Source organism: Myxocyprinus asiaticus, chromosome 13 (assembly GCF_019703515.2).
Source record: "Myxocyprinus asiaticus isolate MX2 ecotype Aquarium Trade chromosome 13, UBuf_Myxa_2, whole genome shotgun sequence".
NCBI lineage: Eukaryota > Metazoa > Chordata > Actinopteri > Cypriniformes > Catostomidae > Myxocyprinus > Myxocyprinus asiaticus.
The window spans coordinates 15458513-15482857 of record NC_059356.1 but is presented as its reverse complement, the minus strand read 5'-3'; the positions used below and the strand labels follow the sequence as shown (position 1 = coordinate 15482857).

At 35.9% G+C, this 24345-nt stretch overlaps 2 protein-coding genes across 2 annotated transcripts; both read right to left on the bottom strand.

The window, feature by feature from the left end:
* Positions 1–872: 872 nt before the first annotated feature.
* Positions 873–5954, bottom strand: LOC127449975 (P2Y purinoceptor 11-like). The gene is made up of 2 exons (XM_051713644.1): positions 5819–5954; positions 873–2610 (listed from the first exon to the last, which is right to left on the bottom strand). Exon 2 carries the CDS (start codon positions 2586–2588, stop codon positions 1683–1685), a length of 906 nt encoding a protein of 301 aa, XP_051569604.1. The 5' UTR covers positions 2589–2610; positions 5819–5954; the 3' UTR covers positions 873–1682.
* LOC127449963 (suppressor of SWI4 1 homolog) lies at positions 2911–22548 on the bottom strand. The gene is made up of 12 exons (XM_051713620.1): positions 22392–22548; positions 21927–22097; positions 21737–21838; positions 15029–15079; positions 14650–14820; positions 13551–13627; positions 13267–13374; positions 12930–13053; positions 12761–12839; positions 12529–12658; positions 6311–6471; positions 2911–6216 (listed from the first exon to the last, which is right to left on the bottom strand). The coding sequence occupies exons 1-12, from the start codon at positions 22404–22406 to the stop codon at positions 5852–5854; spliced, it is 1554 nt and encodes a 517-aa protein (XP_051569580.1). The 5' UTR covers positions 22407–22548; the 3' UTR covers positions 2911–5851.
* Between the last annotated feature and the right edge of the window lie 1797 nt (positions 22549–24345).

Below are 24345 nucleotides of genomic sequence, written 5' to 3'. Positions count from 1 at the left end.
GTGACTCCAAGGGTGGTAGTCAGCGTCTTTACTTGCTGAGCTACCCAGGCCCCATATTTAGTGACTTTTTGAGAAGGTTTTAGATACTTTTCATTGAAAGTAGATGGCAACACTGAATCCGAGCAGAGAGTGAGAGGGGCGTGATATTTAATGGCATCTATTTCAGTAAAATCTGACATAATAGGGACACTTTACAATAAGGTTCCATTCAATAATTAAGGCATTTGGTATCATGAACAAACAATGTTCAATATATATTTTACAACATTTATTACTATTTGTTCATGTTAGTTAAAGGGATAGTTCACCCAAAATGAAAATTCTCCCATCATTTACTCACCCTCATTCCATCCCAGATGTGAATGACTTTCTTTCTTCTGCTGAACACATATGAAGATTTTTTGAAGAATATTTCAGCTCTGTTGGTCCATACAATGCAAGTGAATGGTGACCAGAACTCAGAAGGTCCAAAAAGCAGATCAAGTCACCAAACTCCAGTGATTAAATCAATGTCGCAAAAATCTAACTCCTTTATCACTATAAATCTTGACATCAGCAGTCTCCTTGGCAATCATGATTTCATTCAGCGATCTGCGCATTCTTCAAGCACTAGGAAGTGTAATCGTGCTTGAAATTGTAATTGTGCCTAGAGACTGCAATGGCAAGATGTAGTGAAAAAGTTACATTTTGGTCTGCTTCAGAAGACATGGATCAAACCACTAGAGTCGTATGGATTACTTTAATGTTGCCTTTATTTACTTTTTGGAGCTTCAAAGTTTTGGTCACCATTCACTTGCATTGTATGGACATACAGAGCTGAAATATTCAAACAATCTTCTTTTGAGTTCTGCAGAAGAAAGTCATACACATCTGGGATGGTATGAGGGTGAGCAAATGAGAATTTTCATTTTTGGGTGAACTATTCCTTTAATAAAAATACAGTTGTTTATTGTTAGTTCATGTCAGTTCAGTGTATTAACTAATGTCAATATACGATTTTTTTATTTTAAAAATGTATTAGAATGTGTTGAAATTAACATTAATCAAGATTAATAAGTGCTGCAAAAGTGTTGTTCATTGTTATTTCATGTTAACAAATGATGTCAATTAATGTTAACAAATGTGAAGTGCCGAATTTTGACTCCCTAGTATCCTTATGTTTAGGGGTTGGTGTAGGGATGGGCTTTAAGGATAATGGCCAATAGGGTAGCGGGGAGTCAAAATCTGGTAGACAGTGTGATTTCGACACAACACTAATACGTTCTCTGTCATTTCATTAATAAAAACTCTGCAAATCACTAGTACAGGGGTGGCTCATCTTATTCATACATAATGAAACACCTGCCATCCAAGTTCACATTGCATGTATTTCATCATAACACCTGTTATGTTCAGATAACAAAGGAAAAACTAAGCCCACTTTATTTCTCGCATATCTTTATTATTTTTTTTTTTTTATTTTTTTTTTGCAGCTTTAAGCTTGTTTCAAGCTCATTTCATTAGACAATTGTAACTGCCATATACAGTTTTTCAATATTTAGCCTACTTGTGACCACAAAAATGACATCTAGGAAGGTATCTACACTGCATCAATGCAAAAACAGGGTTCTAACTTTAACACAAACCCTATGCTTAATCTACACCCAGGAAACCACTGCATGTTTCTGGCAAGATATGTGCTATTAAGGTTTGTCATCTGAGTTCCTTCCACAGCAAGCTGTCCGTATGCTATCAAAAACAGCCATGTACAGAAGAGGATGTGTGCACATGTTCAGGGTGGCCAGCCCTTTTGACACTTGATAGGAATCATGTACCCAGCATTTCTTAATTTTTATCATCCTCAGATACACTTGATATGTTTGCAGAGCATGATAGGGTACAAATGAAATGGCATAAAGGATGCAGACCAGAGCAACCATCAGAGCTACTTTCCTCTTCTCCAGAGTGGTTATATTTTTATTTTTCAAAACAGTCCAAATCACACCCAAATAAGATGTAAAGGTAACTACCAAAGGAACCATGCATCCTACAACCATTACAAATATCTTGTACTTAAAATGGGCCGATTCCAGCTTTTCATCATAGTTTGACACACAATGAGTGTTGTTTTGTTGATTTTGGGAAGTTCCTGCAAATTTGAGGACCGGCGATGAAGCAATTATCACGATGAGCCACGTCAGCATACTTATGATCTTTGCTTGCTTAGGGTGTACATAGCTCCGGGTGAAGAAAGGGTGAATGATGGCGAGGTATCTGTTGACACTGATGCACATGATGAAGAAAATGCTGACATAGAGGTTGCAGTTGAAGAGGAAGCGTTCAATTTTGCATGCAATACATCCAAAGACCCAGTGCTTCGTCTTGGCATAGTAAATGATTAACAAAGGCAATGTTAAGATGTAAAGCACATCACTGATGGCCAGGTTACAGGAGAACACTACTCCAGTGTGCCAATTCTGCCTCTCTCGTGTTGCCAGGAGCCACAGGGCAAATACGTTTCCTGCCAAAGCCACACACATTTCAATACTATACATGGGGGGTAGGAGATGGGTTTGAAACGTAGAATCGCAGAATGAGCTGTTGTTCATTGTCCCCGATGTGCTCTGGTCCCTTGAAAGCAAAAACAGTGTTTGTACCATCACTTTTGATACTCATTATTTGGATGTTTCTCAAAGGTGGTTTCTTTCACATTGAAGCAGATGATGTCAGAAAATAAGTTAGTAAACCACTGTTAATTTGCAATTAAGTTTATTTTATTTTACCTTAAATATTTTAGCAGTCAGTATCCTGTAAACACATTGCTGCATCCCTACTGCAAGCCTTTTGACATTCAAAGGTGCACAAAGTAATTTTTTTCCTCATAAAAAAGCTTAACTTCTATAGAAATTAATAGTAATTTGAATAAATATGTAAAAAAAAAAAAAGACTCCAATCATATCAGTAACCTTATAAAAGTTGTTTTATTCTACATAGGTCCGCACACGGGGGTAGCCAAGTTAGGATCACATGATCAACCGAATACTACTCGCTTAATCTCATTAACCACCGTTACTTTCACTCATGGATTAATTTAGTTATGACCGACTGTGAATAGTGAATTTCTACAATGACATTAGTAACTGAAAACTATTGCGTTTGACACCTAGAGACATGGAAGCAACAAATCATTGCAAGTCCAATATGACATACATAAAACAAAAAAGTTCACCTTTATGTATAGGATGAATTAATAGATATCTGCAATTCAAATTTCAGTAGATAAAATGATAATTCTTGATATCAGCAGTGGAATTACTACTAGTGAAAATGCTATTTTTTGATATCAGTAATTAGGTTTGCATGAGTAAAAATGACATCAGTACTCAAATACCCATTCAAATACCCAAATGCCCAATTCCCACTACTTAATAAGTCCTTGTGGTGATGCAGTTACTCACCTCAATCCGGGTGGCGGAGGACAAGTCTCAGTTCTGAGACAGTCAATCCGCAAATTTTATCACGTGGCTCGTTGTGCATGACACCGCGGAGACTCAGAGCATGTGGAGGCTCACGCTAGTCTCCGCGATCCACGTACAGCTCACCACGCACCCCATTGAGAGTGAGAATCACTAATCACGACCATGAGGAGGTTACCCCATGTGACTCTACCCTCCCTAGCAACCGAGCCAATTTGGTTGCTTAGGAGACCTGGCTGGAGACACTCGGCACACCCTGGATTCGAACTCGCGACTTCAGGGGTGGTAGCCAGCGTCAGTACTCGCTTAATTCTTAATACTTCTTAATTCTTAATATTACAATTTCAACTGCACTGTAAACCCCAACAAGTTAGCTGAACTCAAATTTTTTAAGTTAGTAAATGACAAGTTTTTGTATTTGAGGAATTCATTTGAGGAAATTGCTAAGCAGAACTGTCAGATTTTGATTTTGTACTACTCATGCGTGTTGATTTTTTTTCTTAACTTGAAATATTGAGTAAACAACTCATGCATTTCAATGGTACTTTAAATGTTACTCTTTGGCTGAACTTAAAATCACCAAGTAGGCTCAACTTAAATATGTCAAGTAGAGGTAACCTAGCTAGCTAGTACTAGCTAAAACAAACTAGTACATTGAACGTTAAACCATGCGTTGATTAGCATAGAATTGCTCAACAAGAACACCAATATATTGTAGAACGATCTAATTATGTTCCTGTCCTCAAACTAATCTCAAGCTCCACTATTCATCATAATGGTAACCCCCCAAAAACTTAAAACATGACAGAAACTCTTCTAAACACAACAAAACATTAAATACTAACAAGTATCTCCCTTTACATTCATCTTGCACAGACACACTATATAACACTTAATTTTAACATTTACTCTCCCTGTCGAGTGCCACGTAAAGCATGCTGGAAAATATAAATCTCTAGTTTCATTTAAATTTAAATTCCTGTAAATTTAAAGAGACAAGTTCATTAAACTCAAAACATTAAACAATTCTGGTTACTTAAAAGGTGTAAATTTTGTGAACTCAAAAGAAAGAGAACATTCTAAATACTCATCGTTAATTTATTTGAACTAATTTGTATGATTTAATTTTTCCCTACTCAAAACAATTATTTTGAGCATTAGGGTTTACAGTGTAGTAAAAGCCATAATTGTTCACAGATGTAACTGCATTTTCACAATGTCTTTCACTCCTGTTCAAAATGCAATTACAGATATCTATAATTTCTTAGATAACATTCTAAATTCACATTCTAACTGTACTTGTTACTAGTAAAAATTATTATTTTTATATCAATACTTACCCATTCCTGATATCAACAATAAGTAAAATGTAAAAATGCTAAATTTTGATATCTGTAATTTTGTTTTCATTTGAGTAAATTGCTAATTTCAGATATTCGAAGTCAATTCAGATTGCCATAGTATCTTGGACAGTCTGTTTTATCATCTCAAACAGTAAATATCCAATTGCTGAGAAGCATTTTATATTGTCCTAAATGTACAGTTGGAATGCAGGAAGATTAAAAGTTGGAAACAGAGTACAGTTTAGATGTTGCTGCAAAATTTGCATTGTTTAACTGAGAATTGTGGCTATCAGGCATTTCCGCTGGTCTGCTGGACATAAGCTTCTTTGGGTTGGTAAATTGTGCAATTTAAAAAAAAAATTTGCAATACTGCCTGATGACTATATAATTAGATGATAAATTTAACTAATCTGCACTCAATTTCTGTGTATCATGCATAAAGATTATGCCACAAATTTATTTCAAACTTGGCATAAAAGATATAATAGCACAGTAGTTGGCAAAATACCTGAAGGTAATCAACATAAATTTGGTCATTTGAAGTGAAAAAAAAAAAGAAATAAGCTGAAATTAAGGAAAAAGAAGAAATTACAAATTTCAGGGCTGTGTATTATATTGAGTTAGACATTTTTTGTTAGTACTACAATTGTATTTCTTTTAGGAGTTTATACATGTGTCAATGTAAGGCAAGTTTAAAGATATCCATGTCATACATGGGTTTACAATTGAAAACAATCACATCTTTTAACATCTGAGCAAATAAGATTCAAACACAAAATACCTTCAACTTTTTCAACTTGATATCTACAGTTGATGTGGATTTATTAAGTCGACACACAAGTTTTAACATTTAAACATTTAAAACTTACCAAATAATTCTGCTTCACTTTATTACTCCGACTGCCACCCTTAAACTGTAACAAACTTTATTTCCCTTCTCGTGCAAAGGGTGCACTTTTTCTGGGTAGAGACTGAAGACAAATGTGTGAAATCAAGTCAAGTGTGAAGCAACAGTCCCACCTTGTGCTGATGTCCTATAAGAGGTGCCCACTCTCACTTCCGATTCCTGTTTTCATTTCCTTTCTTGCGTTTTAAGTCCTTTTTTTCTCCAGCGCCTTTCTGTCTACCTTTAAAAGCTTTCTGTCCACCAAATTTCTTGCCTACTGCCCCGATTTTCTGCCCTTTAAACCTATTTCCTCGTTCCCCTTTATTTCCAAACTTCTTAACTCCTTCACTCTTCCTAAACTTGCTTCTTCCCTCTACCGCTTTTCTATCTCCAAACTGTTTACCCCCAGGGCCAGCTTTCTTTCCTCTGTCAAGCGACTTGAAATTCTGCTTGTCTGGTGACAGCTTCCTCTTTTTGAAGGGTCTGGATGACTTGCCAGGGCCACGCTTCCTTTTTGACCCAGGAAACATATCTGAGAGGATGGAGACAAAGAACATAATTGCCAACAAGGCAAATTACAACAGGAAACAATTTTGGTGTGAAACCCATTGGGTATTAAGCAGCACCTTCATCTGGTTCCTCTCCTACAGCCTGTCTGTAATATTCTGCTTCATCCTCTGATTCCTCGGCTGCAGCCTGGTCCTGTTTCCCAGGATCCTCCACTTCTTCATCAGACACCTGCCCTTCCTGCTGTCGTTTTCTCTTGATGCCATCCAAGCTCTTTTGCCTTGAAGAAAAAAAAATATATATATTTTTTTTAAGACCAGATCATAGGAATGCATCAAGACATAAGTGCATCAAGGGGATCTGCCAGAATGCTAATAACTAACTTATCAAAATTAGTAATTTTACATTTGAGTGATTAATCCACATTTAAAGCGCTGCAGTTTACCAGTGTTTAGCTCTTTGAGCTAAGGACAGTGGTAATCCCCAAAATGTCATGATTGGATTGTTTGGAATTATCAAGGTTTTATTCCACAAGGTTTTTCTTCTTCTAAAACATTGTAAGTGCATTGGTAATAACTTTCAGTGTTATTTCTTGTCATACTTTTGTCAACAGTGTGTTTGTACATACTGTAACGTGGTCAGATCTTTGTTTTCCAGCATGTTAACTGACCAAAATTGTTACTGCAACATGCTGATTTTTATTTGTTATTTAACTTCTGTATGACTTCACTATTTTTTTTACTGATATTTAGTCATGTTGAATATTCTATACATTCTAGTATAATCTGTCACTGCCGTTTACGTCACTGACGTATATGGCAAGATATATAATGCAATAACCGACAAATTTCAAAGCCAGTGCAATCTATGCAAGTTTTGTCTTCGTTACTGTGTGATATGCAACAAAGAGTTTAATGTCTATTCCATGTTCAGTGATACAGATCCACAAAATATGTAATTTGGCCCATTCCCCCAACCCACAAGTGTTGGGTAAATTATCAAAAAAACAAAAATCTGTCTGCTTTGGGGAAAAAAAAAACAAAAAAAAAAACATTTTTTTAAACCCAGTCAACTTCAATATTATATTATTGCAATAATAATAATTATGTTAAGGGGATAGTTCACCCAAAAATGAAAATTCTCTCATCATTTCCTCACCCTCATGCCATCCCAGATGTGTCTGACTTTCTTTCTTCTGCTGAACACAATTTTTAGAAATATATCTCAGCTCTGTAGGTCCATACAATGCAAGTGAATGGTGACCAGAACTTCAAAGCTCCAAAATGTATATACGGGCAAAATAAAAGTACTCCAGTTGACTCTGGTGGTTACATCCATATATTCTGAAGTGATATGATAGGTGTGGGTGAGAAACAGATCAATATTTAAGTCCTTTTTACTAAAAAATTGTCCTCCCTGCTCAGTCAATCTCCACTTTAACTTTCACATTCTTCTTCTTCTTGTGTTAATGGTAATTCACGTTCTTCATACCTAACGCCCCTACTGGGCAGGGAAAATTACTTAAAAACTGATCGGTTTCTCACCCACACCTATCATATCACTTCTGAAGATATGGATTTAACCACTGAAGCCATATGGATTACTTATATGCTCCCTTTGTTGATTTTGGAGCTTCTGAGTGAACTTGGACATTTTGGCACCCATTTACTTGAATTGTATGGACCTACAGAGCTGAAATATTCTTCTAAAAATCTTCATTTGTTTTCAGCAGAAGAAAGTCATATACATCTGGGATGGCATGAGTGAGTAAATGAGAGAATTTTAATTTTTGGTTGAACTATCCCTTTAAGTTAAGAAATTATTGCATAATATAATTATGATAATAATGATCATTATTACTAGAATAATTCATTATTACTCAATAGTAATTTATTTAATAATTTCTTTATTATGCAGTCTGGTTAAACCCTCAAGCCTTTATTTTGAAAACTGAAGGGATGGGAGTTTAGGTTGTTTTGTAGTTGAGTTGACAAAAGTTATTCATTGCAGTGAAATGCTCTCAAATGCCTTGCTGTCAACAAAAACCTGCATTGGGTTATTTTAAACGTGTATAGTAAATTGTAGCGGCCAAACATAGGAGGTATGTGAAATTACGCAAATATGCAATTAAAGTAAATCTGAGGCGCTTTATGCGCTCGGCGCATGTTAGCACATTGAACCGAATGCAGAGCAGATCAGTCACCCAGGGCAGTAGATAAGAGTTTGTGTATGGAGCACAGAACCACTCTGAAACCACGTGTAATACACACTACAGACAAAACAGCCGTGCACATAGGTGCAGCACAGCTCAACAGTTGAGACTATTTATTAATTCAATATGTACTTGTGCTAGACAGCTTCACTGATTATAATGAGATGATTAAAAAAATTACGCAACACTCGGGTCCAATTTAAACAGAGTGCAAGTTTGAAATGTCTACCAGAAAGGAGATGTACATATAATCTGATTGCCCAATGAAGTTAGGTGTTAATGACAATAAACTATGTAGATTGAAATTAAATAAAAATTAAACAAGACAATAAAGGATTATAAAATCATGTTCCAGGTACGTTCCATGATTATCATGTAATTATTGTATATTGTATTATGTATATAGTTTGCTTGTTCAGTGCTATAAATGTTTTGCTTACCTCGTTTGCAACTTTTAAAAGGCACCTCTGTTTGTATTATGCACTAATAAAGATGTTTTTATTTTACCTCAAGGCTATTAGTGAACCTTTTTTTTACATTCGTTATGTGTACATAGTACTACCCTATGAATCACAGCGTTGACTGAACTGCTAAGTTGAAATCAGTGTTAGAAAACTCCATACACAATACTTTCAAGTGGCATTGTTTGTTGGAAGCACACATACTTAGGATCATGCCAGGTAAGAAAAAGCAACAAACAAAATGCAGTTGACTACAGATGAAGGTAGTGTTAAAGCCGTCTCTTCTCTGCTCTCCTGTTCTTTTCCATCTCCTAAAAAATCTGAGCACATCTTGTCCACGTAAAGTTTTCCACAACAAAACATGACAATTAAAATTAATACGAAATCTTTCATAGAGTCCTCCATTGTTTTTGTTTTGATGGAGTCAACAAGGCTGTGGTCACATTAAGTTCAGGCATCGCCGCTACAACAGTGTCACATGCTTATATCAAAGCTTATTTAAAAAAAGTTCCTACTGTCGTGTCCCTGGTGGAAAAAAAAAAAAAAGCTTGGAATTTAATCAGAATGGGTACAGTTCCACTACGAATTGATTTTATTTCAGTTTTAGTTCACAATTGTGTGGAAAAACTGTCCACTGTGCCCGTCACAGTAAGGAAAGACTACGATTTTTTGTTGACATTGAATAAATATATATATATATATATATATATATATATATACACACACACACACACACACACACACACACACATACATACACACACACACACACAGTATATATATTATCTGCCTTTTCCAACACCTTAGTTTTCAGTATCTGCAAAATCCACTATTGGCTGATCTCTACTCAGCAACACATTTCTCCCTTACAACGACTCGTTAGGAGGCACATACCCTTCACCTGTCATGTACACATTAACAATTTGTTTGAAATGTATACTATATATTATTTTTAAAATGTGTAACCATAGTATGTACTTATAACTTAATTGAAAGTCAGAAACTGCAATCTGATTACAAGAATTGAACATGTAATGTTACACTACTTTTTCAACTTAAACAGTAATCAGACAACAGTAATGGATTACTTTGTAATCAGATTACACTCAACACTGCCAAACACCACTTCAACACCACTAGAGGTCAACCAGTAGTGGATTTTGCTGATACCAATATCTAAGGTGGTGGAAAAGGCTGATAACCGATTAATTGGCCGACAGCTTTAAAACCAATTAAAGGTGGAGTAATTGGAGCGATTCCTGAGAAAGACTGTTGATATTTGAACTCAACAGCCAAACAAACACACCCCTCCCTTCAGAGTTCCTTCAGAAGCTCCACCCCCGAAATTCATGCACGCGCAATAGTGTTGTGTGGATCGGTCCGATCTACTTTGTTTATTTTCCCATTTACAGAGCCAGGGCTTTGTACAAACACCAGATTTTCTTCCAGCACACACACAGAGCTAGCGGCCATGAAGAGATATTTGTGGAATTTGACAAAAGGTGTATTGGATTAAAATGATTTACTCCACCTAGAATTTAAACCGTTCTTAAGGCAGTTGCACACCGGACGAGAAGCGCCACGCCACGTCACGGCACAGGTATCAAACATGGGGCACGTCGATGTGGTTCAGGTTGCAGACAGTACACACACAAGTTACCAACGTTTTTCCTTTGTTCAAGAATGAAGAATGCTAAAGTAAATAATCTATGTCCTTTGATAATGATTTGGGTTGAATTTAATAGAAAATATGCGAATTGCACTCCATGGCGTGGCAGAAATTTGTACAGCCTCCGGAGTTGTAACTGGGTGCCGCCGACAGATGCCGAGTGGCAGCAGTGGTGTGCGTACCTTCATTGAAAACAGTTGTTTTGAATTTTAGAACATGCCATGTCGTCCGTCAGACGGGTCCGGTGTGCAACCCCCTTTAGTCTTTCCTTACTGCAACAGGCACAGACATAGATGCTATAAGAGTTTTTAAAAATAAAAGAAATAATATTTCACATGCAGTTTAATAACAAGAATACACAAACTATTTTGGGACTCTTATTTTGAAAGATGAAGACTTGGCTTAGTTACAATTAGAGGTTGTGTTAACCAAAAATTCTCCATCATTTACCGATTTTTTTTGAAACTTTGACAGATAATTTCAAATGTTGTCTGTCATTTTGACAGCATCAGTTCTGATTTCACTCTCTCTCACACACTGTTATAGTATTAAGATGTCTATTAACAGGTGCCATCACCATTAACACTTAGTAATATGTGTCTCTTTTGACTAATTGTGTTCAGATTTCGAGGAGAGGGTCTCTGTATTAATGACTGCATTCATCGGTCATTACGTTATTCTGTTTCTGCATAATTAGTGTTAATTTACAATAATAAAGCGCAAAAAGTATCAAATTAAAGCGTGAAAAGCAATGCATCGTTTATGCCAGTTACTTGCATTTAATCTAAGTGCAAACATTGTTTTGAGCAGAATTGTCAGTTATTTTACATGAGTCCCTGTAACAGAGCTTCAGAGATCTGTGCTTCTCATCTGTGACACTTTGTGATATCACACTGGAAAAGTTCCAGGAAATTATACATGATTGTATGCGCGTTTGCAAATTCTGATCTGAAGTTTATTTCCTTTAAAAGCTGCATGTAAACGGTAAAGATTAAAATCTTATTTTAGTGCAGCGGTTGATTGACAGGTAGAACCTTTCACACAAGAACCCCTCACTTTCATGTAGATGTCATTTTAATGGATGCTACGCCCCTGAATGTAGTACTTATAAATCAGAAGTATGATGAATAAAACAGACCATGATGGAAATTTTACAACTCAGTCCATCAGAGCAACCTCTGGTTAAAATGCTCTATAGTTAAGTATTAACCAAATTAAGCTTTTTATATCCTATACATTCACCAGATTAAGGATTTTGAATACCGGTATATGTATCAGAGGTCAACCGATAGTGGATTTTGCAGATACCAATAAATAAGGTGGTGGGACAGGCCGATAACTGGTTTATAGGCTGATAATTTTTTTTTAATTGATTTATAGAATGTGAAAAAAAATTCTCCTTTCCTTCCTATGACGGGCAAAGACAGAGTCCTAAATGAATAAAATCCCAGATACAGTTTATTGTTCAACCAAAATCCCCAAAATAACCAGAATTTTTTTTTTTTTAGATTAGGCATAACGTTTAAATATAATCAAGCCTGAAACTCACTGGGGACTCTTATTTTGAAATGATGAAAAAAAAAACTGCCGGCAACTATCGGCATAGATTTATTGGTAAAACTGATATATCGGTCTACCTCTAATACATTTCTCCAGATGAGGATTTTTTTTTTATTCATAAGATATGCTCGAAAACAATGTATGGGCTGACAGGCCATGTGTCCATATAGTTGCATTTTTTTATTTCAAGCCCTTGCTTCAATTTAGAACACTTGATTTATCGAAATCAAAATAACCTTTAGAGGCCGCTGTTACACTGTAGAACAAAGTTGTACAAAAGAACATAGAGGAGATAACCGATAGTTTCAAAAAGCAACTATCAGCACAGATTATTCCTTAAACCGATATATCGGTCTACCTCGATGGTTAAAAATTGCCACCGCAACATCCCTAATGCTAGGGTGTTGTAGGTGGTTAGTGGGAATTTGAACTTACTTGTTCTCATCCCGTTTTTCTTTCTTCAGGGCGATATTCTGTTCTTGCTTTTTCTTCCGCTCTGCCTTCTCTTTCAGACGGGCCTCCTTCCTGTTCAGCATTTCTTGTAGCTCCTCCTCAGACTTTGTGACTGCAAAGAGAAAGCACATTTTGGGCTACCTCTCAATAATAATCACTAGAACACATACAGATTTTCTTTCTTCAAATGGTCTCTACACAAAGCTATACTTACAAATAGAATGATAAAGCACATTGCCATCTCCCATGCCTTCTAAAATCTTCATCAGCTGCAGAGTCATTCTGGGGCCAATCTTCAACAAAACATGCATCCACAATTTTTCAGTTCTCATAAAGACATGGCAAGAATCAATAGTGATAATTTTGCTTAAGAGTTTCCTCACCTCAGTAAGCCGAACTGCACTCTGTTGAGAAGCCATGTTCCCACGGCCCGAATACACCTGAGGCAACTCTGTGATGTTGTGATCGCCATCCTGCTCAGCCTCGCTCTCTGAAAGGTTGACTCCTCTGAAGAGAATACAATGGGCAAAACATGTAGCTCGTAAAATCACTTAAAATAAACTAGGTATAAATTACAAATCAACATAACTTCTTAAGTATGAAGACAGAATCTGGTGCATCAGAGCGTTTACTTTGAAACATCACTGTTCCATCAATTACAATAAGTTTCATCATATGCATCAGACATTGTTAATGGTCTCCAGTTCATGAAGAACTAACTTCATAAGGAGCTCACTGATGTCCTCCAGCTTGCTCATGTTGGGAAACTTCTCCTGCATGAGCTTCTTCACCCCTCGACTCATGCCTACGGGCACCACCTTCAAGCTACTGCAGGAGGGAAACGAGTGTTACTAGAGAAGTTCCAATCAATCTCACGACATAAAGCTTAGAATTTAGGGTGCATCAGTGCGTTTACTTTGAAAACAATCACAGTATAATCATGTTTTAAACTTTCATCATGTGCCTTTATTTCCAGGACAAGAAAACAAGGAGAGTTTACTTACTAATGACGAAACTCCACTTCTTGAGACACTGGATCGTAATTTAACAGCACACATCTCTTTATGCTGTTGAGGCTGATCTACAAGAGACAAGAATGTTAAGACCAGGCAAACATTCAAGAACCCTAATGTATAACAAGGAAAAACAAAAGCAAGAGCATGTGAACATCAGCTTTTTTCACTCATTACAGTTTTAGAAGACTATTCTTGCATCAAATGTAGAGAAACATTTTATTGTTCCAAGTCACTGTTACACCTGGTATTAAAGTGATACTTCACCCAAAAATGAAAATTCTCTCATAATTTACTCACACTCATGCCATCCCAGATGTGAAACACAAATTAAGATTTTTAGAAGAATATTACAGCTATGATGGGCCATACAATGCAAGTGAATGGGTGCCAAAATTGACGCTGCAAAAAACACAAAGGCAGCATAAAAGTAATCCATACGACTCCAGTGCTTTAATCCATATTTTCAAAAGTGATATGATATATATGGTTGAGAAACAGATCAATATTTAAGTCTTTTGCTAGAAATTCTTCTCTCTGCCCACTAGGGGGCGATATGCATGAAGAATGTGAATCCCCAAGAACACAAGAAGGGAGGAGAATTTATAGTAAAAACTGACAAATTCCCACACCTATCATATCACTTCTGAAGACATTAACTACCGGAGTCATATGGATTACATTTATGCTGCCTTTATATGATTTTTGGAGGTTCAAAATTTTGGCACCCATTCACTTGCATTGTATGGACCAAAAGAGCTGAGAAATTCTTCTAAAAATCTTCATCTGAGTTCATCAGATAAAAGAAAGTCATTCACATCTGGGATGGCATAAGGGTGAGTAAATGATGGGAGAATTTTTATTTTTGGTTGAACAATTTCTTTAACACCCACCTCAGCTGATCAGAAATGCATGAGTTCGTTGTGTAAATGCTAATACATCATAGACAAGTTAATCAGTGACTAGTGATCATCCCCTGGACAAAATTTAAAGACAAGTAGTCACAAGAGATGCATGTTAATACAAGGTGTAAACAGCTTGTGACTGGACCACTTGAGGCTAATAGTTCCCAACTGTTGGAGTGAGTTACCTTGTGTACGTTGATTGAGGGGAACATGTTCTGGAACATGGTGGCCATCAGCTTGATCTGCATTCCCTCTGTGCCAAAATTATTTAGCACTAGTAATGGGTGATGGGAAAACTGCTGTTCATGCATCCTGTGCCTCTTTAAAGATGAAACCACATCTTTGATGAGGGTGTACTGCAACAAGAACACAATTTGCTTTCAGAACAACATGTTAGAAGAGCATCCTCTCATGATCAAAGAGAAACTAGACACATCAGTGCGTTTACTTTGAAAAGACATCACTCTACAGTCAAAAAACTAAAATGTCATCATTTGTGTCCGAACGCCCTCAGATATGAGAAAACTAATCAAATACAGGGTAAAATTAGTGTAGTCATATCACCTTGGCAACACGAAAGTAAAGCGTTGGACCTTTGGGAAGTCGTGCAAGTCTCTGTGAAAAGAATAATTTTGATTAGTTGAGCCTGAGATTGTCTGCTTAATTTCAATCACGTCAATCCTTGATGTGTAAATCATTGATGAGGCAATAAATTAAGACAACTTTCTGTAAGTCTTGCTGGAAGGAAAAATAATGTAATTTATACAGTTTGCTTAATTAAAAACCAAATCAATTGGCATACGTAAGCATAACTTGCTTTACGTAGGCAGTGCCAGCACTAAAAGCAGAACAAGATGTTGGCCGTGTTTGGAATGGCATACTACCATACCACGCTACATAGATATGGCAGCAGCAGTAAGAAATGTATGGGTAGTATGCTATTCCGAACTCGGCCGTTCTCTACAGCGCTTTTCATGTGGAGTTCAAACTTCAAAGTGACGCTTATTGCCCTGACGCAGGGCTCCATACTAAAAAATTGACTTAGGAGCCATTGGCTCCTTAACTGAAATATTAAGGAGCCAAATGGCTGTTTTTAGTCACGAAATCACAGAATTGCTCCTTTTGGATTGCAATTCAGAAACAAGATAGAAAGCAGAAGACAGCTGATAACTCATTAATCAAAGGTTTAATAACAGTATATATAGTTGAGAAGATAAATTTGCATTCCCTTTTGTCTCATAGATAACACCCCTTTCATAATTTATATAAATATAAGAGATTTTTTTTTATTTAGTACTGCTCTTCAGAATCTACATTACAGATAATTATACAGAGTATAGTATGCATATAGTAGTGTGTTGTCTTCTTGAGATTCCAGATTATATTTTAAAGTTGTTATCCGCTGAATCATGGTTTCTGGTGAGTTGATTAAGGCTAGTTTATTCTCTTTATATGCTTTAGACACACATATCTGCGTTTGTGCATCAGTGACTGTATTGGGTGCTTTAGGTGCAAAACTTCAATGTAGGAAACTTATTCAATATGTAATCAATATTTGTCAGTCGTATTCAACATGCAGGATCACAGAAAGAAACACTGATGACAAACACCCTTATTATTATAACTTCATTGGATATAAAGTAATCACATATGGCTTTATTTTGAATGTTTGAGAGTAATACTTTGACACAGGATGTTAGAGTTACACAGTGACATCATTACGTATAATTTTTTTTTTTTAAAAAAACAGCCGAATCGTTTTTTTGAACCGGTTAATCGAAACAAACTGCCCGAAAGAACCGGTTCGTGGAAATGAACAAACAGATATTCCCGGGGTTTTCCAAGATGGCCGCACATGTTTTACTGAGCGCTTGCACTGAAATATTAATATTGAGGATAAGACTGTAGAATGTGATCTGTAAGCCATATTTTATCATCCATATGTCTACACGAGAAAAAAAAAAAAAAAAAAAAAAAAAAAAGGACGATGAAGGCTGCTAAACAGGCAGTTGCAACAGGTTTGACGAACCCCCTCATATCTAGCTGTCATGACTATGCTAACCCGGTCGGTCAGTTGTCTCTGATGCTTTCAGAAGAGGAATTTCCCTCATATCCAGCGACACCATGCAAGCCTCCTGCATCCAAAAAAGCTCTCCTTAAAGATGAATGTGGAGTTTCCCCATCCAATTCGGACATTGTTGATACTCTCTCGAAATTGATCAACACGAGATCAGATGCCATAGAAAATATGGTAGGTGAAAACTATGAAAAGAGGGCTTAAAGCTGACAATTGATTTTGTATGCAAAGAAATAAAGGATGCGAAGAAACAGATTGAGAAAGTCGAGAAATGTTTGAAGAAAGAAGAGGAGGTGGTTGCTCAGCTTAAAGACAGAGTAACAGAGCTGGAAAATTACACAAGAAGGTGGAACTTGAAATTACACGGGTTACCAGAGTCAGTAGAAGATATTAAAACGGAGACCATCAAGATCTGCCAAACCATTCTGCCTCAAGAACAGAGCAAGCTGACGGAGGTGATTTACATCATACACCGTCTGGGAAAGAGGAAGCCAGGGGTCGTGAGACCAAGAGGGATCATACTTCGCTTTCTGTCGAGAACACACCGGGATGCTATTTGGGCTGCAGCGAAGAACAACACGTTCCTACGTGAAAAGGGCCTAAGGTTTGCTGAAGATCTCCCTCAAGCTGTTAAGGAAATTAGAGCCACGTTTTGGCCTACAATTCAAAAGGCACGTAGTGAGGAAAAATCAGCCTACTTCGTCGGGGCACGGGCCTTCATCAGGGGCGTTGAGCTTCATCTCCAACAGATAGAGGATGATCAGCGGGATGTTAAAGCTGACGGAAATGATATGACTTAAATTCTACACCATTTGTGGTCTATTTGGTTTCTTCATGTCATGCATAGGCTACAGCTAGAAAGACTCCTTTGCTCGGGTTTTTTTTTCCTTTTTGACTCTACTTGTCTTTACTAACGATATGGTGCTGCGTTCGGTCCATTAATGGATACATTTTTACATAAGTGACATTTGGTTCTTTTTTTTTGTTTTTTTCAAGTTGACTGTATATGTCTTTATCTATATGGTCTTTAAATGCCAGGGGATTACGGCTAAATTTAAAACTTAAAGCACTTTTTTTGTTTGTTAAACAATTTAAAACTGATTTTTGCTTTTTTCAGGAATCGCACTCTGTACCTGAAGACTCTAAGTTTTGGAGATCCCAATGGGGGAATGATATTTGTTTTTCCAATTGTTCTGAGCGTTCTGCTGGTGTTATTACCTTGTTAAACCGTTTTAATGGCAATATCTTGCACTCAGAATGTGACAGTATTGGCCACTTTCTCATTCACGTGATATCTATTATTAACATGACATTTTTGATTATCAATATTTATGGGTACAACTCCAATGCACAGAATGCCCGGCTGCTTGATTTGATAGAGCATAAAATTAAACACTGGTTGACTACATTTCCTAGTGCGCATATTTTAATTGGAGGAGATTTTAATATTACTCTTAATAATCAAATTGATCGCTGGCCTCCTGGTAGAGATTCCTCGGTAACTACAAAGATAAAATCATTAATAGATAGATATGGACTAGAAGATACTTGGAGGCAAAAATTTCCCAATGATCCGGGATTTACTTGGTCTACCAAGAATCTTAGTAACTGTTCACGCATTGATTACTGTTTAGTTTCAAAGGATTTAAACCAAGAGGACATTTCTGTTTCTACTCATCCCACCCCGTTGACAGATCATAAAGCAATTTTAATACAAATTAATATATGTGCACTTGAGAGAGAAATAGCCAGAACATCTTACTGGAAACTTAATAGCTTATATCTAAAAAAACGAACATGTTAAAACAAAACTTAACCATTTAATTGAATATTTTCTGAAGAAAGCAACTGTAGAACAATCTTTTTGCAAAAAGTGGGAGTTATTCAAAGATAGGAAGATAATATTATAGCACATATTTCCTCCATTATAGAGAAGGACATAGAAAATTTTACAGAAGAAGATCAGCTAAATTTAACAGAATCACAGAACAAATTAGACGAGATTTACAGAAGGAAAGCTGAGGGTGCATTCGTTCGCTCTAGGAAGAAATGGCTTGAGGAGGGCGAGCAAAATTCCGCTTTTTTCTTCCGACTGGAAAAACAGCGTGCAAATCACAATACTATACATCAACTTGATATTAATGGTACGATTACCTCTGACTCTAAGTTAATTTCCAAATTTTGCTCTGTGTTTTACAGTAAGTTATACACTTCAAATTACTCAGAACAATTAACATCCTCTTTTTCTTCTTTTAAAGATTCTAAGAATATTTTAACAGAAGATACGTTTTTTTGTGACAAATCCATAACTATTAAAGAAATACTGGATTCCATTAACCATTTAAAAAATAATAAATCCCCTGGAACAGATGGGTTAATAGCAGAGTTTTATAAATCTTTTGCCCAGCAGATGGCGCCTTTCTTACTGCATGTATTCAATGAGAGTATGCCCAATGGTCAGCTGCCATCTAGTATGAATCAAGGTCTTATCACACTTGTTCCAAAGTCAAAGAAAGATCTGTTATTTATTGATAATTGGCGTCCAATATGTCTATTAAATAATGATTATAAGATACTTGCTGCGATTTTTGCCGAGAGAATTAAAACTGTACTAGACTCAATTATTGACCAAACACAATAAGGATTCATGAAGAATAGACATATTGCCAATAATATTAGACTAGTTTTGGATATTCTTGATTACTCCCATCTGATTTTTGATCTAAGTTATATTTTATTTCTGGATTTCTTCAAAGCATTTGATACTCTTGAACACAATTTTATTTTCCTTAGTCTTAAAAGGTTTGGTTTCGATCCTTTTTTTTGTAATGCAATTAGAACTTTATATTGTAATGCTAACAGCTCAATTAAACTGAAGCATGGGACTTCATCTAGATTTGATATTTAAAGGGGTATACGTAAAGGTTGTCCCATTTCTCCTTATTTATTTTTATTGGCTGCGCAGCTGTTAGCAGACCATATTAAGCAAAGTAATCTTACAGGTATCTCTATTGCTGGGAGGGAAGTGATCATCAGTCAGTTGGCGGATGACACTACTCTCTTCTTAAAAAATAGTGATCAAGTTGCAGTAGCCTTAGGAATAATAGATAAGTTTTCCAAAGCATCTGGTTTACACCTGAATATTTCTAAATGTGAACTATTGTCTATTATGGATTGTACCATTTCCTCAATTTGTAATATTCCGGTTAAGGAAAAAGTAGTTTATTTAGGAATTGTTATAACCAAAAATGAGTCTACACGCTGTAATAATAATATTATTCCAATTATAGAAAAAACCCGTAAAAAACCTAACCAGTGGCTTCAAATAAATATTTCTTTAAAAGGAAGGGTATTACTTACTAAAGCTGAAGGTTTATCTAGATTGACGTATGCAGCTTTGGCTTTACATTTGGAAAATAAAATTTGTAAAATGATAGATAATTTGACTTTGTTTGGAGGAATCATACCCATTATATTAAGAAAACAGTTGTGATGAACGCGTATGAAAACGGAGGACTACATTTTCTAGATTTCAATACTCTAAATTACACTTTTAAAGTCGACTGGATGAAACACTTCTTAAAATGTCCCTCATCGATTTGGAATTATATCCCTAATTATGTTTTTTCACAGCTGGGTGGCTTAAATTTTCTTTCTCTGTGTAATTATAATATTGAAAAACTACCTGTTAAACTCTCGGCATTCCACAAGCAAATGCTTCTTGCTTGGTCTCTTATTTATAAGCACAATTTCTCTCCACATTCTTTTTTTTTTTTATATGGAACAATCGTAATATACTCTATAAAAACAAGTCTTTATTTTTTCAGAGCTGGTATAATAACGAAATAATTTTAGTACGTGATCTTTTTGATGAAAGTGGTCTTCTTCTGTCATATTATGAGTTTTTACAGAAGTTTAACTTTCCTGTTTCACCCAAAGAATTTGCAATTGTCTTTGATGCTGCTCCTTCAGGAGTCATTACACTGTTTAAAGGTCTTGATAGAACTCTATGTACCGTACCACCTCTTTGTGATCCACTCCGAACAACAGTAGGTAAAGCTTGTCTCGTTTCACATTCAAGTAACAAACTGATTCGTGCTCTTTTTCAGAAAGAAGAAGTTGTTTCCAAACCATATGTTATTGCCTATTGGAGTAATTTTACAAATATTGCAAATTGGAAAAAAGTTTGTCTTTTGCCACATAAATACCTTATTGTGAACAAAGTCAGAGAAGTATCTTTCAAATTAATTCACAGATTCTACCTGGTGAATAGTTACCTAAAAAAATTCAAACCTGATATTTACACAATATGCATCTTTTGTAATATACAAGATGAAATGATTGTACATTTATTTTGGTACTGTAATTATACTAAAGTATTTTGGAATAGTTTTTGCAAGTTTGTAATTGATTTTGTGTACTCTCAATTTTCTTTGTTTTGGAAAGATGTTTTGTTTGGTTTTGTGGATACAGATAAAAATACTGAGAAAGAGTTTTATCTTATACATCTTTTACTTCTCCTAGCCAAATACCATATTCACAAATGTAAATTCTCCAATAATAAGCCGCATTTTAAGGTGTTTATTAGAGAGTTGCAACAATATTTTGAAACGCTCTCAGTATCGGAAAATACTAAGGCGAGGAAAACGCTAACTTGTTGTGCCTTTTTCAGGATTCCCCTGTAAAATTATTACTTTATATTTATGTATGTATTTATTTATCCATTTGCTTACTTGGTTTTCTGTTATCTGTTTTATTATTATTATTTTTTTATATTTTTTATTTATACATCACTTTATTTGGATTATAATTTAATTTTCTTTCCCCTGGCTATCATCTATGTTCTTTTTTATATTTCTTGATGTTATGTTGTATTGTTCTTACATTTGTTCAATAATTGATTAATATAAATAAATAAATAAAATTAAATTAAAAAAAGATATTCCCGACCCCAACTCACGCCATTGGTCAAGTCAATGTTATTGTGTCAGTATGGACAGGTTGCTCAATACAAAGAGAGACATTTTTGTTGAAAATTTTGCAGAAAATTAACCTACAAATGATTTACAGTTGTCTCTGCGTATTAAGACGGGATAACATAAGTATTTCAACACTGAAATAGTTACACACTTCACCTTAAATGTATCACAGAAGGAATTCTTTCATGTTGAGAAATTATTCTTATAATTACTCACCATATTTACACCGCTTTCTGTTTTAGAAAATATTGAGAAGTGCGTCACCCCTAATGGTCCGGCCACTGTAACAAAATCTTTCAAGACGTTTTTCTTCCGCACCTGAAAGACATTTTCATAGGCTTAAGACACACACACACACAAAAGACTGAAATAACAGCATTATTTAAAAGTTCATGGTGAAGTGTACCTTTAAAGATTTCGCTGTGAAAGGCTCCATGACTCGTCTCATGTCCATCACCAGCTGACCGACATTCTTCCCGATCTGTCCGCGGTGAAACACGAATGTGTGCGGCACACTGCCGTAAGTCTCCTCTGCCACCTGACTGGCAGTTACACGCGACTTCTTCTGGTTTTTAGTCTTTAAGATGAAAATAGAAAACACTCAACAACACATACATGTGATTTAACATCGTCTTGTAGTAACTAATTTCCGTGCACTTTAAAACAGACTACGCGTGCCTATGGTCAACATGTTGATAGCCTTTAATGTTTTTCTAGTCTCTCAGTAGATTTCTAATGTACACTGCCTCGCAAATTTATATTTTCATATTATATTTTGAAACTGTAATTTCACGTATACAGATGTTGCAAAGATTAAAAAGACGGCCATGATAAACTAGTTATTGATCATTATAGAAAATTAAACTCATACCTTTGACTTTCCCATATTTAAAGGACGCCACAACTCCGTACAACTTAAAATAAGATAAATCACTGTTGTCTTTCAATAGAATTATTTACAGAATCCTTAGCTAAAGTGTCACGCATATTTCATTCACGATGCTCCCATCTTGAATGCCATGTGGAGATCTTGCGCATGCGCATCATCAGACGCTTGCATGCTCTCTATTTCACGTCAGTGTTTCTACAGCGCCTCCTCTTGCAGTGGGTGTATTACTGCGCCTCATTTCTGTACTGTTTTCCCCTGTTACGGTGGCCATGGGGTGCACAGCACAACACAATTAGCAAAGCAAATAAAAGATGAAAACACAACGGAAATAAACCACAGCACAGCTAAATGAAACCACAACACAACGAAATTAAGCCAGAACATTATACAAAAGCCAAAGCAAAATTAAATTAAACCACAACACAATTTCATTGTGTTCTGTCTTAAATGTGCACTCAGTATGTTTTTAGCTGGCTCTTACTCCTACCCTTATGTTTGTAGTAAGTATATACTATATGTTTGTTGTTTTATTGTTTAGTTTGCTTGTTTTGTTTACATGTAATTTTTCTGGTTGAGCATTGGCTGAAAGCACCATATAAAGTATACATGTTATAATTATTGTCATTATTAGTGGTAGTAACTCAGTCAGTTCAGTTGCATGACACAGTGTCATGTGCTGTCAACATGGCAGCGCCCATGAGGGGGTGACCTGCTCTATGTAAAATCAAACAGCTTTTATTGGGTTACTGATATGACTGGAGTTCTTCATGTCATAATGTGAATGTACATCATTTTCAACATATTTAAAAAAAAATGCTATTCATGTCTTTATGTGTAAAACCTTTTTAATTAGCAAAAACTTACTGAGTGCACCTTTAATTTAGCTGGGTTTCAGCTTTGCTAAATTTGTGTTGTGCACCCCTGGGCCACCGCAAAATTCTTCACAGAAACCCTCCATCTGGTATGTATGACAAAAGGATTCAATGTTTGTAGTTACTTTCTTGCATGCGTAATATTCTTACAGTTTAAATAATATTTAATTGGCAGATGCTATTTGCACCCTGGTACAAATAATGGTATTTGCTATTTACACCCCAGTGCAAATAGTGGCAGATATTATTTGCACCCCAACCCTGGTGCAAATAATGGTAGATACTAATTGCACCCTGGTGCACATAGTGTCAGATCCTATTTGCACCCATATTTAAAAACTAACACACAATATTGGCATCCTTGCAGTGTGTTTATTGTGTTTATTTAGAGTCCCACAGACACGCTAAATTAACCTCTACTCCTAACCTTAACCTTACCTTAGAAAAAATAACCTTGGTTTTACTTTAGTATGTTTTCACCATGGTATTTTTTGTAAATTTACAGTAACCACAAAATTAACCATGGAAACTATATTACCATCATATTCCTGTACCAACACCATAGTTAATTCCATTAAAACTATGGCTTCTGCCAAAAAACATGGTTATTACAAAATCAAAATGTATATTCATTTTTATCTATTATTTTATGTAGTATTAAAGGAAATATTAAGAGTGGAAACAGGAAATCGGATGGGACAAAGAGTGGGACAGAAGGCGGATTCAAACCGCAGACACTAGGACAACACTACGCAATCACACACCATCTTTACTCCCCACGCCACTGCAGCAACATGTCTTGGTTAGTTTGTCGTGTATTTCTCTGGATCCACCAGACTATTGGGGTGCAAATAGTTGCCCTGTGTGGCAGATGCTATTTGCAAACTGACACTCCATATTTCATTTTACAGTTTCATATTCAAACACCCACTGACTACATTACAGAAATGACACAGTGTGCAACGGTGATCTAAATACTGTAAATACTCTTACCCATAATACACTATATATATATATGCTGTCTCTCCAGATGTACACAATCATGGTCAGACTGCACCAATGGA

What these genes read in the sequence shown, in the direction of transcription:
- LOC127449975 (XM_051713644.1), bottom strand. Translation starts at nt 2,588, where the DNA reads ATGAACAACAGCTCATTCTGCGATTCTACGTTTCAAACCCATCTCCTA.
- LOC127449963 (XM_051713620.1), bottom strand. An exon ending in TTTACTTTCGTGTTGCCAAG is followed by an intron (nt 14,821 to 15,028) that starts GTGATATGACTA and finishes TTCTTGTTGCAG; the next exon opens with TACACCCTCATCAAAGATGT. An exon ending in CCTCAATCAACGTACACAAG is followed by an intron (nt 13,628 to 14,649) that starts GTAACTCACTCC and finishes TGTCTCTTGTAG; the next exon opens with ATCAGCCTCAACAGCATAAA.